The sequence below is a fragment of the Phycodurus eques genome, chromosome 4 (genome assembly GCF_024500275.1).
Source record: "Phycodurus eques isolate BA_2022a chromosome 4, UOR_Pequ_1.1, whole genome shotgun sequence".
In the NCBI taxonomy this organism is placed as follows: Eukaryota; Metazoa; Chordata; class Actinopteri; order Syngnathiformes; family Syngnathidae; genus Phycodurus; species Phycodurus eques.
The window spans coordinates 33,385,587-33,399,124 of NC_084528.1; the positions used below are offsets into that span (position 1 = coordinate 33,385,587).

General features: G+C 50.1%; 1 protein-coding gene across 3 annotated transcripts; it reads left to right on the plus strand.

Annotated features, from left to right (window-relative positions):
• Window positions 1-10,985, plus strand: sgpp1b (sphingosine-1-phosphate phosphatase 1b). Of its 3 annotated transcripts, none has more exons than XM_061675429.1 (3): window positions 1-839; window positions 3,735-3,905; window positions 8,230-10,985. In XM_061675429.1, exons 1-3 carry the CDS (start codon window positions 240-242, stop codon window positions 8,779-8,781), a joined length of 1,323 nt encoding a protein of 440 aa, XP_061531413.1. In that variant the 5' UTR covers window positions 1-239; the 3' UTR covers window positions 8,782-10,985. The 3 variants fall into 3 exon arrangements, with proteins under 3 accessions (XP_061531413.1, XP_061531414.1, XP_061531415.1); XM_061675430.1 differs by having other exon boundaries at window positions 3,735-3,824; XM_061675431.1 differs by lacking the exon at window positions 3,735-3,905.
• The last annotated feature ends 2,553 nt before the right edge of the window (window positions 10,986-13,538 follow it).

Here is a 13,538-nt window from a genome sequence, read left to right on the forward strand (position 1 = left end):
TTGTGTCACATGAGCAACAGGCAACTTTGTTCCACTTTTCATTCTTCACTTTTCACCGGCAGCACGTCGCTTTTGTCCGCTCGCCGCTTTTGTCCGCTCGCTTTGAGTCGTTGTCATCGTATCAAAGCGCGATGCTCTGCTCAGCGAGCTAATGCTAATGCTAAGCTAGCCCTCAGCGTCCAGCGCCGTTCAGGCGGCGAAAGTAGCCGAGCGACAGCGTCTTCTTTCGGCCGCGCCACATGGAGAAGCGCGGCCGCCTGGCGGAGCTCTTCCGCTTCCTGCAGGACCCCCACCTCGTCGCCCGCTTCCAGCACTTGTGCGGGGTACGAGGCACCTTTTCTAGTCGGGCTTTCCACCACCAGCCGGCCGCGGAGGCGGCGGGGGTCCGGGACAGGGGAGCGGAGTCGAAGGGGGAACTTGACGCCGCCGCCGGCGGGAGCGAGGGGCACACGAGGACCAAAAGGACGAGCAAGCCGCTCCGCCGGAACTCCCTGACGGGCGACGCGGGCCAAGAGTTCGTGGTGGAGAACCGCTTCCTGTACTACTTGTTCACGTTCGGAACCGAGCTGGGCAACGAGCTGTTCTACATCACCTTCTTCCCCTTCCTGCTGTGGAACGTGGACGCCCTGGTGAGCCGGCGGCTCATCATGGTGTGGGTGTGGGTCATGTACGTGGGCCAGTGCACCAAGGACCTGCTCGGCTGGGCCCGGCCCGCCTCGCCGCCCGTCGTCAAGGTGGAAGTGTTCTACAACTCCGAGTACAGCATGCCCTCCACGCACGCCATGTCCGGCACCGCCATCCCCTTCGCGCTCTTCTTCCTCACCTGCGGACGCTGGCAGGTAACCATGACAACACACAAAACAACAACACATGGAACCCGCGCGTACTTCACGTACGACGTACTTGCACCAAATGTATGCGCCACTAATTCACCTGTAACTTTCACAGAAATAACTCGCATAAGTTATAAACTGACTTGCACGCAACTTATGCTAATTTACCTACGAATAACCTGCGTGTTTAACTTGCATATAACTAACATGCATGAAACCTCACGTGTAACTTTCACACAACTAATTTGCATGTAACTTACAAACTAAGTCAAACATGTAACACACAACTCACTGCTTCGCACACGTGATGTTGACTTGACACGTGATGAAAGCGACGAGGAAGAGGATGCATGCAGGCATTGTTTGGTCGGGGTGGCAATTCATTTATTTACTCGGCCCGATAACGCAGATGAACTTTCACCTTGCAAAAGATGACACGCAAAGAGCTGCAACCTGTGTGTGTGTGTGTGTGTGGGGGGGGGGGGGTCACATGACCGGTTAGACTTGGACATCGCAACCCTTCTTCGGTTATGACGAACTCAGCGCGACACGTGTCACGCACACCCGTACTCACACGAGGTCGTAGCCCGCGGGAAGCCAAGCACGTCAACGTCCGCTTTGCTTTGCTGCTTCCTGGGCATGTTCCTGAACTTGTTCCTTAACATGTTCGTGAACATTTTTCCACGCGTGTTCCTGATCGTGTTCCTTCGTGTTTTCATGAGCATGTTCCCGAAAATGTTGCCGAGTGTCATCCTGTGACTGTTTCTGAGCATGTTGGTGAACGGTTCCATGCGTGTTCCTTGGCGTGCTTCTGAACTTCTAACCCCATGTTCCTGAGCGCATTCCTGCGTGTGTTCCAAGCATGTTTCTTAGTGTCTTCGTGAACATGTCCACATGCCTGTTCATTGGCTGTTCTTGAGCATGATCCTGAGTGTGTCCTGGAAGAACATGATCCTGAGTTTTTCTGTGAGTGTGTTCTTCCCGTGTTCATGAAAATGTTTCTGTGCCCGTTACCTGCTGTGTTCTTCAAGCGTGTTCCTGAGCATGTGTGGGTGTCTGAATGTGTTTTGCATGTTCTAGAGTTGACGTGTGTTTGAGCATGTTCTGCCGAGTGTGTTCCCGAACGCGTTCCTGAGCGTGTTCTTTGACACGTCGTTCACGTTTGAACGAGTCCCGTTCACGCCGATGTTGATGTTCCCGTTCCCACTCGAGAGGAGGCGAGCGTCGTCTTCTCTTTGTTGTCGTCTGAGCGGACTTGTCGGAGCAGGGCGGGAATGTTCGGACGGATCGGCTCGGCCGGATCTCCTCCCTTCACTCCGACCCCCGAGCCCCCCACCCGAGCTGAGCAGAAACGCTTTATGTTTCTCCATGCAGACAAAAAACCCTGCGCTGTTGCTTTTGCTGCCGCACAAAAGCAAGACGACAAAAGGTTTTGAGTGAAAGTGCAAACTTCAGCGGATCCCGTTTCGACTCGCTGGGCTGTCAGTCACGCTTTGCTCTTCCCCTGCCGTCACATCACTTGCTTGTCGCGCGCGCGCGCACACAAACAAACGCGCCAGGAAAAGCCTCCTGGAACAGCTGAACTTGATTTCGGGGTTTATCAGAGGCCCTTCCGACGGTAGCCGGTGCGTGCGGACGGCCATTGAACATAACTGTAGGCCACGCCCCCAGTTAGAAAAGGCTGTGCACACTTGTGCAACCACGTGACCTCAGTTGTTGAATTGTACTTGACTAACTTTTTCAATTGCTTTGTCCATGTTACAGATCATGTTCATGGTGGAAAAAGTTGAAAAGATTTCTTTTGAATTAATATCACAAAAACCTGGCATTTGGTCCGGGGGTGTGGAGACATTTGATATCAAATCTAATATGACAGAGACGGCAAAATCCGCAGCATAACCTTTTGAAAGATCTGCTGTCCGTGACATCGTTCGCCGTTTAAGAAGTTGACGTAATAAAACGTTGCCCACCAGCTCCTCCGCTCGCCTATTTGAGCAATTTGCTGGCTTCCGATCTCAACACGGCACGGAAACGGCCCGAACGCCCTCCTCCTCCTCTCCGGTCCTCAGACTCTGGAGACGGCAGCATCCTCATCCTCGCCGACACCCTCAACCAGACTATCCTCCTGTCCCGCCTCAAATCTCGTCTCTCCGACGCTCCTCAATGTCTCACTTCTGTTCGGCCTCGACGTACTCCACCGTGAGGCATCGTACGTCCTCACGGCCTGCGGTTTCACTGCTACGCTGCTGACGTCCAGATCGACATCTCCACCGAATCCATCACCTCCTTGATCGACTCCACTCGAACCGAGTGCCTCGCTGAGATCAGATCCCGGATGCAAAGCGACTGTCTTGAAGTCAACTGCAGTACGTCCCATATGTGGCTCATTGGTCCCAAATTCTTCACCAAACACACGGATACTTTCCGCCTCTCCGTTGGCTGTCCCTCTTCTCACATCCGCCGCCTCGGAGGAGACGACGCTGGCTCCCCGTTCCCCGACGTATCCGGATCCAAGTCCTTCTACTCACTCACAAAGCCCTCCGTAACCTCCCCCGCCAGCGCGCCCCCTCCCGTAGCCTCCGCTCTTCCGACCACAACCTCCTTTTCCACGTGTGCGGACCGAGCGTTGAACCTGGGGCGACGGCGCCTTCGTCATCTCTGCTCCCAAAACCCGACGTGCCTGCTCAGATCTCCCCACCTTCAAATCTCAACTAAAACCACCAAATTGCTTTCAATGTGGAACTCTGCCATGATCCAGTCTTGTTTTTGTCTCAGCATTTTATTATTTGTAAAGCATCTTTGGATACGCTGTAAAAGTGCTCTATACAATATAGGTAGCAGTATTCTTTAAGCACGAGAATATATTGTCAAGTAATGTCAGGCGATGTGTTCCGTCCGCAGTACTCGTCGACGTTGGGCTTGGTGTTGGCTCTGTGCTGGTGTCTGCTGGTCTGCGTCAGCCGGATCTACATGGGCATGCACTCGCTCCTGGTAACGCGCACGCGCGTACACGTGTCACCCACGCATACGCACACGCAGCATCAGCCACATCTACATTGGCACACGTTCATTGTGGGTACAACACACACACACACACACACACACACACACACCAGCTGCAGCTACATTGGCATGAACCTACTGCTGGTAAATCGCACACACACACACACACACACACACACACATACACAACAGAGTTGAGAGGTTTTCAGGAGTGAAAAAGAGTAAAATTGCTTATGCATTTGTGTCAACCTCCCCACCCACACACACACACACACACACACACACAAACAAAAAACATTTTTGTAAGGTTTTTTTAGTAATGTCAGTAGCACTCTATAATATTGTACTGCATAAAAATGTAGTCAGAACATAAGTTACGTACTAAACAGTTTGCTCATCTTGATTTAATGCTGCAATCCAATTCATTGTGCTGCTCTTTCTGGTGTGCCTGCCTTGGCCACCGGGAGGCGGCGTAATGCAGTCGCGCGGACAAACGAGGAAGACGAGGCAAGGAATGCGAATGTGCTCTATAGCCTATTTAATACATAGTGTAACTCATTGTGCTTTAGATGATTGAAAGCAAAATACATCAACACGAAGTACAGAACCATTATAAAAGACAGCTTACCAAAATTATTCCAAACGTACAGCGCATGAAAGATCATTTAAAAAATGGAAATGCTCTATAAAGTGCTCAATCACAAGCATGAGGCACAAAAGAATCCTTTTTAAGCTGGACTTGAAACCACTGACACTTGGGGCTGGCTTGACTTGTTGTCCGTTCTGCTGCGGCATGTTAGCTTTGGACTCAGATCTCAGAGCCCGACTCAGTTTATATTCCAGGACTACTACTACTTTTAGTGTAACTGGAAGTGACTCGGTAAGTTGGATAAAGGATCAAGCATTGATGGCCGTGAGTGTTGTTCTATTATCTGTCTACGTGTCGCGCTGACCCCGCCTCTCGGCCGAAGTCGGCACGGATCGGCTCCGGTACACCCGCCGCGACCCTCGTGAGTGCCAGCGCTAAAAAAAACTGGATGGCCGGATGTGTTGCTTCTAAAACCGCGACTATTGATGCTAACCGTTAGCATGTCAATGGCGTTTGTTAGCATTACCCTTCGGCCTGCAACTTACATTTATTTTAATAGTTGATTCATCTGCCAATGATTTTGTCATTTGAAAATGTTTTTAATTTATATCCCTTTATTCGTTCTTTCAAACATAAATTGTCGATGATACAGTTCCTGGTTTGGTCGGTAACATCTGTCAGAAAATCGACAAATGTTGATTATTGTTTTTCAAAGTAAAAGCAGATATTTGCCAATGTCTTATTTTGAAAAAAAAAAAAAAAAAAACCACAAATATAATCAGTCTGCTTTCACGGAGGACGACAGAAATCGGAGAATATTTACTGTTGGACACGTGTTGGTAAAGCCATTTGCCATTAAAAGTGTGAAAACATTTTCTTTTTCTGAGCAACAATTATCACCTTTTGAATGATAACTGCCAGTCATTCAAATTTGCAGATCAGTAAAATGAAGTGATTTTCAAAATGATAGTCTTGACTGTTATTGATGAAAAGAGGGGGCAAAAAATGAACATTTGTCTAAAATGTACACGCAACGACGATGATGTTGATGGCCGCCATAAAGTTGCGCAATCGAGTGGACAAACGCACGCTGCCTCCCTTTGGAATCTGATGATGTGACAAAAGGCCAAAAGGATCGAAGGTCGCTTCGAAACGTTGCTCAGCCCGCCTTCATCTCTTAACCACAATAACAACGCGACTATTAATCATAATCCTGTAAAACTGCCCCATCCGTCCGCAGCGGTTGTCGCGACGCCCGGGTCCGATCGTCTGCATAAGATGGTGGCCTGTTGCCGTGGCCACCACGCGATGACAAACCAACAGCACAGCTAGCGTTCCGCTCCGTGAGCACATTTACTGATGGCGTCGAGGACACGCGCGCTGCCTTGGAAGACACGCAAAACACACACACGAGTTGTGAGAAGCGGACATCGCAACACTTCTGCTGCCAATCGTTTGTGCAACGTCATGATCGGATGCCCGCAAAAGTCAATCGCTCGACAAGATGAGCACACGAGCGCTCGCCGCACGGCTGCGGGGAAGTTGTTGCAGCGGCCAATCAGAGCCCTTCCTCCTTCCCGCCATTTTGCGGAGCAGGAAGTGAGCGTTTGTGCCAAAAAGCTTCCCAGAAAACCTCGGTCTTCTCTTCGTCCTCTTTCTCCGGTTCCCGGCCGCAATACGAGGAAAATTCCGGAACTTTCCGGAATGCTGAATTTGCAGCCCTGTTAACGTGTCCGTTAGGTTGATCGGGACAATGAGCGCACCAGACAAAAAGCGGACAAATCGCAACTTGGGCCCAAACGTCAGCCGTGATCTGTCACAATCTCCGCAAATCGACTTCGCACGTCAATTCGTTCGCCCTTTGACCTTAGCATGAGTCGATGCCATCTTTTATGGCTTTTTATGACCTTTTATTATCGCAGCGTTCTGCCAAGACTTCATTTTGTTCCTTCTATCTTATCAAAGATGGAACAAAAAGTTCTCTTGTTCCGTTGTTTGACTGACACCGCATCCACAACGAAAGCAAGTTTGTCAATTGAAAACTTGCTGCGCACCATTTTAAAACGAGGCCCGAAGACCTCCAGTAGGTCAGATTCATCCAGGAATGGCTTCAACTGAGCTAAATCTAAAATGGTTCGGGTTAGGCTTTTGAGGGCAATTAAGTTGCCTCCGTGTCTGAATTCAAAATCATCAAATATGAAAATAAAAATGCTCTTTCCATGTTAGGCTGGATTTACACCGCAGGCCCGACGAGTGCGCAATTCCGATTTCGTGCCATAATCCGATTTTGTATTTTTGTTGAACACACACATGGCCGACCGGTTAGAGCGTCTGCCTCACAGTTCTGAAGACCCGGGGTTCAATCCCCGGCCCCGCCTGTGTGGAGTTTGCACGTTCTCGCCGTGCCCGCGTGGGTTTTCTCCGGGCACTCCGCTGTCCTCCCACATCTCAAAAACATGCGTGCTCGGTTCATCGAAGACTCTAAATTGCCCGTAGGTCCGAATGGTTGTTTGTTTGTATGTGCCCTGCGATTGGCTGGCAACCGGTTCCGGGCGTACCCCGCCTCCTGCCCGATGACAGCTGCGATAGGCTCCGGCGCGCCCGCGAACCGCGTGAGGAGAAGCGCGACACAAAATGGATGGAAAATGAAAGGAAATGACATTAATGCCGTCCATCCTCCTCAAAAAAGCCAATAAATATTTTTGCAATGTCTTTTTAATAAGACAGAGTAATAACATAATTGAATAGAATGTAAAAAAAAAATCGAATCTATTCTATTTTATTCGATGTATTCTTCTTGATTGACGACGGCAATTTCTCGCGGATGTCCGTCTGGTCCTGGAGCCTCGCCGCAAAACGAAGATGCCTGATGGAAACTCTTCTTCGGGTTCATCGTGGTCTTCGTGCTCAATTTGTTTCATGACGTTCATGTTCATGTTGTTCCTCGTGCGCTTCGTTGCGTTCTTCTCTCCGGCGTTCCTGACGGTCTCCTTGACGTTCTGTCCAAAGCGCGGACCGGGAGCCGAGCCCGCCCCGGCAGCGGCACGCCGCCCGCGCGGTCGCTGATGAACTGAAGGTGTTCAAATGAATGAAGCTCCACATCGTGTCCCTCTGTGGCCGGATAGCGCCGGAGACGCCCGGCCGTCCCGCTGACACTGCGCTCTCCTCGCCGCTTGTTTTGTGCTTTGCGCTTGAACCCGAGGAGTTCCGCAAGTTGCCTTTTGTCGTCGCGACTCCTCGGTGTTTTCCCACAAACGTCGCAAAGCTCGTGTCGGCCGTTTGGGGCTGAGATTGCTCCCCGCACGACTGCGTTTATTTACGCTCTGCTGTTGTCACTTATTGAGCGGCGCGGCGCGGCGCGGCGTGGCGTGGCGTGGCGTGGCGCCGCGCTTTCCACCAACTGCGTATCGTTTGGACGAGCTCGCATGAGTTTTTTTGTTCCGTGCCAGAACCAACAGACTAAGAAACAGTTTTTATGTGAGCTCTGGAATTGTACTGAAGTTTCGGGATGTAGCCATCCCATTTTTGACACTCAAAATCAAGAGTCCCGATCCAATACCTCGGCAATACGCGAGCAGAAATAATAAAAAAATAAAAGCTTTAATAATAAAAGCGATAAAAGCTTTTTATGGCATATGAAACAAACTCAAATCTTATCATAATACAAAATCCACTTAGTGCAGGAACAACCTAAAATTCTTCTTAAATGGTTAATAAATCACTTGCGCAAAGCGCGACGCTACCATAGCGCTTACCTTGACGTAGAAGAGTGAAATACTGCCGTTTTGCGTGTGTTGTTCGCAGGATGTGATGGCGGGTGTGTTGTACAGTGCGCTCATCCTGCTCTTCCTGCTGCCGGCGTTGGACGCCATCGACGACTTCGTGCTGACCGGCGCGTACGCGCCGGCCGCCGTGGCCGCCGTCCACGCGGGCCTGGGCCTGCTGTGCTTCACGCTGGACGCCTGGAGCACGTCCCGCGCCGACACAGCGCAGATCCTGGGCTCGGGCGCCGGTGTGGCGCTGGGCTCGCGCGTCAACCGCGTGCTGGGCCTGCTGCCCGACCCCCCGCTAGAGCATCTGCCCCTGGCGCCGCCCGCGCTGGGCGCCGGCCCGCTAGTCGCGGCGGCGCTGCGCTGGGCGGCGGGCGTCCTGGTCCTGGTGGCCACGCGGGCCCTGATGAAGGCGCTAACCATCCCCCTGCTGTGCCGTGTGCTGGCCGTGCACGAGGGCGACGTGCGGCGGGCGCGGCAGCACGCCGAGGTGGAGATGCCCTACCGCTACATGGTCTATGGCGCCGTGGGCTTCAACGTGCTCTTCCTGGCGCCGCTCCTCTTCCGCGCGCTGCATCTTTCTTGATGCCCGACTGACCCGCCGCCCGATGTCACGACCGCGCCGCTGCGGCCGCTCGATGACTTTTTGTTGGCCGTTTATACTGCACCTCGCCGACTGTTTGTGGGCGGCGCGGCGGACGAGCGGCTGGCGCGTCTTCTTGGCGGTGGGGAAGTTCGGCGTTCCGATCTGGGCTCCGGCCTTCCTGTGGGGGGTTGCCATGCTTGCTGGCATACCCGCGGAAAAAACACCCAAGAACCCGAACACCGTATGTTTTACGCGCGTGTGTTTTTTAGTGTGTTTGTATTTGTTTGCGTGTGTTTGCGTTCACACTTCCTCCCACATTCCAAAAACATTTAGTTAGCGTGTCGGCTCGATTGACGACTCTTAAGTTGTCTTCCGTGTGAATGTGGATGTGAATGCGTGTTTGTCGATATGTGCCCTGTGATCGGCTGAGGAGAAAGATGAAACATGAGTTCGAGTTGGGCGAAAGGAGGGGGGGGGCTGCATGGTCGAAGGGACTCTCGTGAACTGGCTTTTCTTTGGCTCCGCCGCCCCTCTCCCACATTCCAGAAACATGTTAGCATTTTAGCTTCATGGAAGACAAATAAATTGTCCTCAGGTGCGTTTGAAGTTCAAATGGACGGACGGATGTTTGTCTCATCGGGAAGTGACATCACTGTGGTAATTGTGTGGCACATAAAAACAAGGATGTTAAAAAACGTTGATTGCTTTTTTTTTAAACACTGTAAAAAATCACATCCTTGCGCTTTCTGCTCGGTCACGATTGGATGAAGAAGAAAAAAAGACGACAACAAACTGTTTTGTTCTTAAAGTTTTCAACGCTACTTGTCAGCACCTGCTCGTGACGAGGAAGACTGTTGATGTTTCTAATAAATGTTTCACGCGTTGATTTCTCCATTTGACACCAAACTAGCAGCAGAAATACTCGAGTACTACAAAAAAGTCTAGTGCTACGAAATGTTGGTTAGAATGCCAGCCTGCGAATGGTCAGCTGGTGAGAGTGGGCGTTACCCTGTCTCTTTTCCGGTTCACTTCCTGTGACCTTGTGGGTTCGACGGTTGCGAACCACAACAACTTTCGGACCCGAAAATTTCATAAATCCGTGAAAGCACAAACTTGAAAGTTGACACACAGCCGTCACAGCTCAAGTCCCTATAAAATGAAACGGAATATGTCCTGTAAATTTGAGCCGCCACCGAGAAGAGTGTCGTTGACAACTCCTCCAAATTTGAATTTAACAAAAAAAATACATTGATAAAATGAGATTTCAAAATGGTGAAAAATGTTCTCTCCTCTCTCAACAGCTGCGGGTGTGTCCGTGCTGAAACCACGCTGCGCTCAACTGTCAGTCAAATACCTCACACCTTCTTCGTTAGAGCCTCCAAAATAAATCCACTTAAAGACTCCGGTCTCTGGATTTTATCCCAGTGGGTCGTCGCAGGTCGTTTCCACGCCGTTCCGAAGTGGCTACGTCTGTAGGGACGATGCATTTTCAGGGCGTAGGCATAGCTGGCTAACTTCCGCCAGATAATCGCTAATGCGAACAAAGGCGCTCAAGTTGCGCTCAATGTGGGGGATTCATGCCCAAAAACAGAAAAGTGAAATGGTGAGTAGCAGTTTAATGCTACGCCTCCGCAATTCAGTGGTTGTCCGTCTTCGTAGACATTTTCAACAATCCGCTATATGCGGAAGGTCACGTGACCAAACCCGGACGTCCTGTGTACGCTACGCTAACGAGCTTAACTTGGTTTGAAGCCCAAAATAAAAAGGTTCTTTATGACTGCCGTTTTGGGGCAAAAGGCAAATAAATACATGTATGTTTTTTATACAAATATATGATATACGTGAACATGGACGAAGGGTAAACATGGGATATTGTCATCTTTGGTGGCTCTGTGGTGACATCTTGTGTTAAAAAAAAACATTGTAGCTGTTTAAAGTCCCTACACGTGCTTTGATCCGGTCTCCTTCGCCATTCACGCTCGACCCGTTTTGCCGAATGCGTTAGTCGCTTGCGCGTTTCCCATATTTCCTTCAAACGTAGAATGGCTTAAGAAACAAATCTGTGAATTCACTTTACAGGGTCTTTAACAGTGATGTCATAGTCAAAAGTGTAAAAAGAAGTAAACAAACTGTTATTTTTCAATGCATCTTTTTCATGATGTAGTTTAAATTTCATTCAGCTGATCTCAGATTTGATGAATTTGCAAGGTAATTGTTTTTTTTTTTTTTTTTTGCTTTTGACAAACTTCAAAATTTTAATGTCAACTTTTTTTGTAGCAACTGAAAGAAATTTTAATAAAGAATAACAATAAAACAAGAATCTCAGTGAATTTTCATTCTTTGTTGTTGTTTTTTTTTACCAATCCAAATGTTAGTCGTCCAAGCAAATCCGGTGGCTGAACTGCAGACAGACAAAAACGCGCGCTGCCCACTAGTGCCCTGCGAGGGTATTGCGCGGGAGCACGAAACCCTGCGCGGCAAAGTCCTTTTGCACTTTGCCGCTCATCGTCAGGCAAAACGACACCCAAAACAAAAACTGTTGTTGATCATGAATGTAGTAGGTCTGTTACTAAACATTTCAAACCACCTGTATTTCAAAATAGCGGATAGCATTGGATTGAGATTTTAAATACGAATAAAAGGAGCTTGAGTTTGTGATGAAGGATTTGATGTCGCAAATTGTCCATGCATCCATTTTCAACACCGCTTATCCCGGTTAGGGTCGCGGGACGCCGGAGCCTATCCCAGTTGACTCCGGTCGAAGGGGGGGATACACCCTGAACTGGTCGCCAGCCAATCGCAGGGCACATACAAACAAACAACCATTCGCACTCCCATTCATTGTGGGAGGAAAGCCACGCAGGCGCAAGCTCCACACAGTCCTGAGGACCGGGGTTCAATCCCTGTGAGGCAGACGCTCGAACCAGTCGGCCGCCGAGCAAACCACCCTGAATTTGGAATTGCATGGCCGCCACACCGTCACCTCGCTATCTGTCTCTCAGCAAGCTTGGGTTGTGAGTCGTGAACACGCGTGCAGCGGGCTCAGCTCCCGACCATCCTTCCGCGTCCCCTGACGTCCAGCTCGGCTCACTTTTCTGATCCCACCGCGGTGGGCGGCGTCGCTGGCGTCAGCCGGGCTTTACAGTTATTGTCATCGGATTCGTGGAGCGCGGCTTTGAGTGTCTTCAGAAGCGCTACTGAAGTTTAACGTGCTATTATTATGACATGAAAATCTTTAAAAACAACATTAGAGACACAGAGGGAATGGTATGTATGTGGACGTATATACATTATTATTAATTGACATTTATTTGAAATATGTGCGCTTGATCGACTTAAAAATTAGCCGTTAGCTTGAAGCTGCTCGTGAACGCTATCTCCGCGAGGACGTCACGATTTACGGTTCAAATCCCTCATGAGTACGTCATTCCTTGCGCAAACGAATCACTCGTCGTACTAGTACATCGCTCTTTAGCGGATCACAAACCAAGAAGTTCAACGAACGAATCGCTCGTGTGTAATGGAACACTCTTCAGTTCAGTTCCTCAGTTCCTCGATTCCTCCCATGAACGAATCACTCTTCAGTTCTTTAGTTCCTCAATGCACCAGTACACTGAACGAATCAATCGGTTCACTTAAGTCCCTCCCCCGCCTGCGCGACGCTGCCTGACGCTGACTGCTCATTGGTCATTCGCCGAAGTGAGTGACAACGCTGGCGAATCGCAAATCACATGGCAGTAACCCTAACCCTTAATGAAGTCCCGCCCCCGATTGCACGCTGGCTGCTCAATGGTCATTCGCTGAAGATTCAGAAGTGAGTGACAGTTCCGCAGTTCAACAGTTCCGCTCCCAGCTGACTCGCTCGCCTCACGGCGGCCAAGCTAAAAGATTAAAAAGATTCGGTCTTCTGAACGAAACGTTCCCGAACACTACGGAAGACTGGTCGCTCTTCATATGCACGTGTGGTCGAGATGTTTGTCGTCACGCCAGTTTTCCCCTTGGCACTGAGGCGCGCGCACGCACACGCACACGAACACGCACACACACAGACACGCGCGCGCGCGCGCGCACACACACACACACACACACACACACACACATCCCGTCCAGATTTTGCCTGCTGGTTCTTGTGGTTCTGGCGGTTCTCGCGAGCTGCGACTCTAGTTGATTTTTTTTTCTGCCTCGTACGTCAACTGGACCACTTCAAAATCGAGATTCGTGACGTCATAACACGAAACAGGTCAATCAAGTCCATCGTGCTCACCAGGATGAGGATTTTGAAAAGTGAGTCACGTGATCATATCGCAACGGCCCGGACGCGTTTTGCTCCGACCAACCAATCAGAGGACCTAAAATGCTGACGAATATCAATTGTGGGCGGATTACGTTGACATGGCAACACTGACGCTGAAATGTGATTGGACCAAAACAAACTTTAGGGAATGGCGACGAGTCGATTGTTTTTGCGCTGACATTAGCTGATGACCAGTCCAGAGCACAGAGATAAATAACCACAGCTGTTTAGGATTGATTTATGATATTGTGTTACATACGATATCTATGGTCCATAGTCTCAGTTTTATTTTTACCGTCATGATAAACGCTGATAATCGGAAACTGCTTCCACCTGGGCGGCACGGTGGCCGACTGGTTAGAGCGTCAGCCTCACAGTTCTGAGGACCCGGGTTCGATCCCCGTCCCCACCTGTGTGGTGTTTGCATGTTCTCCCCGTGCCTGCGTGGGTTTTCTCCGGGCAC

Excerpts from the sequence above, each read along its gene's own strand:
- sgpp1b (XM_061675429.1), top strand. The coding sequence starts at position 240 with ATGGAGAAGCGCGGCCGCCTGGCGGAGCTCTTCCGCTTCCTGCAGGAC. Across the intron at positions 840-3,734 it reads TCACCTGCGGACGCTGGCAG|TACTCGTCGACGTTGGGCTT; the intron begins GTAACCATGACA and ends TTCCGTCCGCAG. Across the intron at positions 3,906-8,229 it reads TACATTGGCACACGTTCATT|GATGTGATGGCGGGTGTGTT; the intron begins GTGGGTACAACA and ends TGTTGTTCGCAG.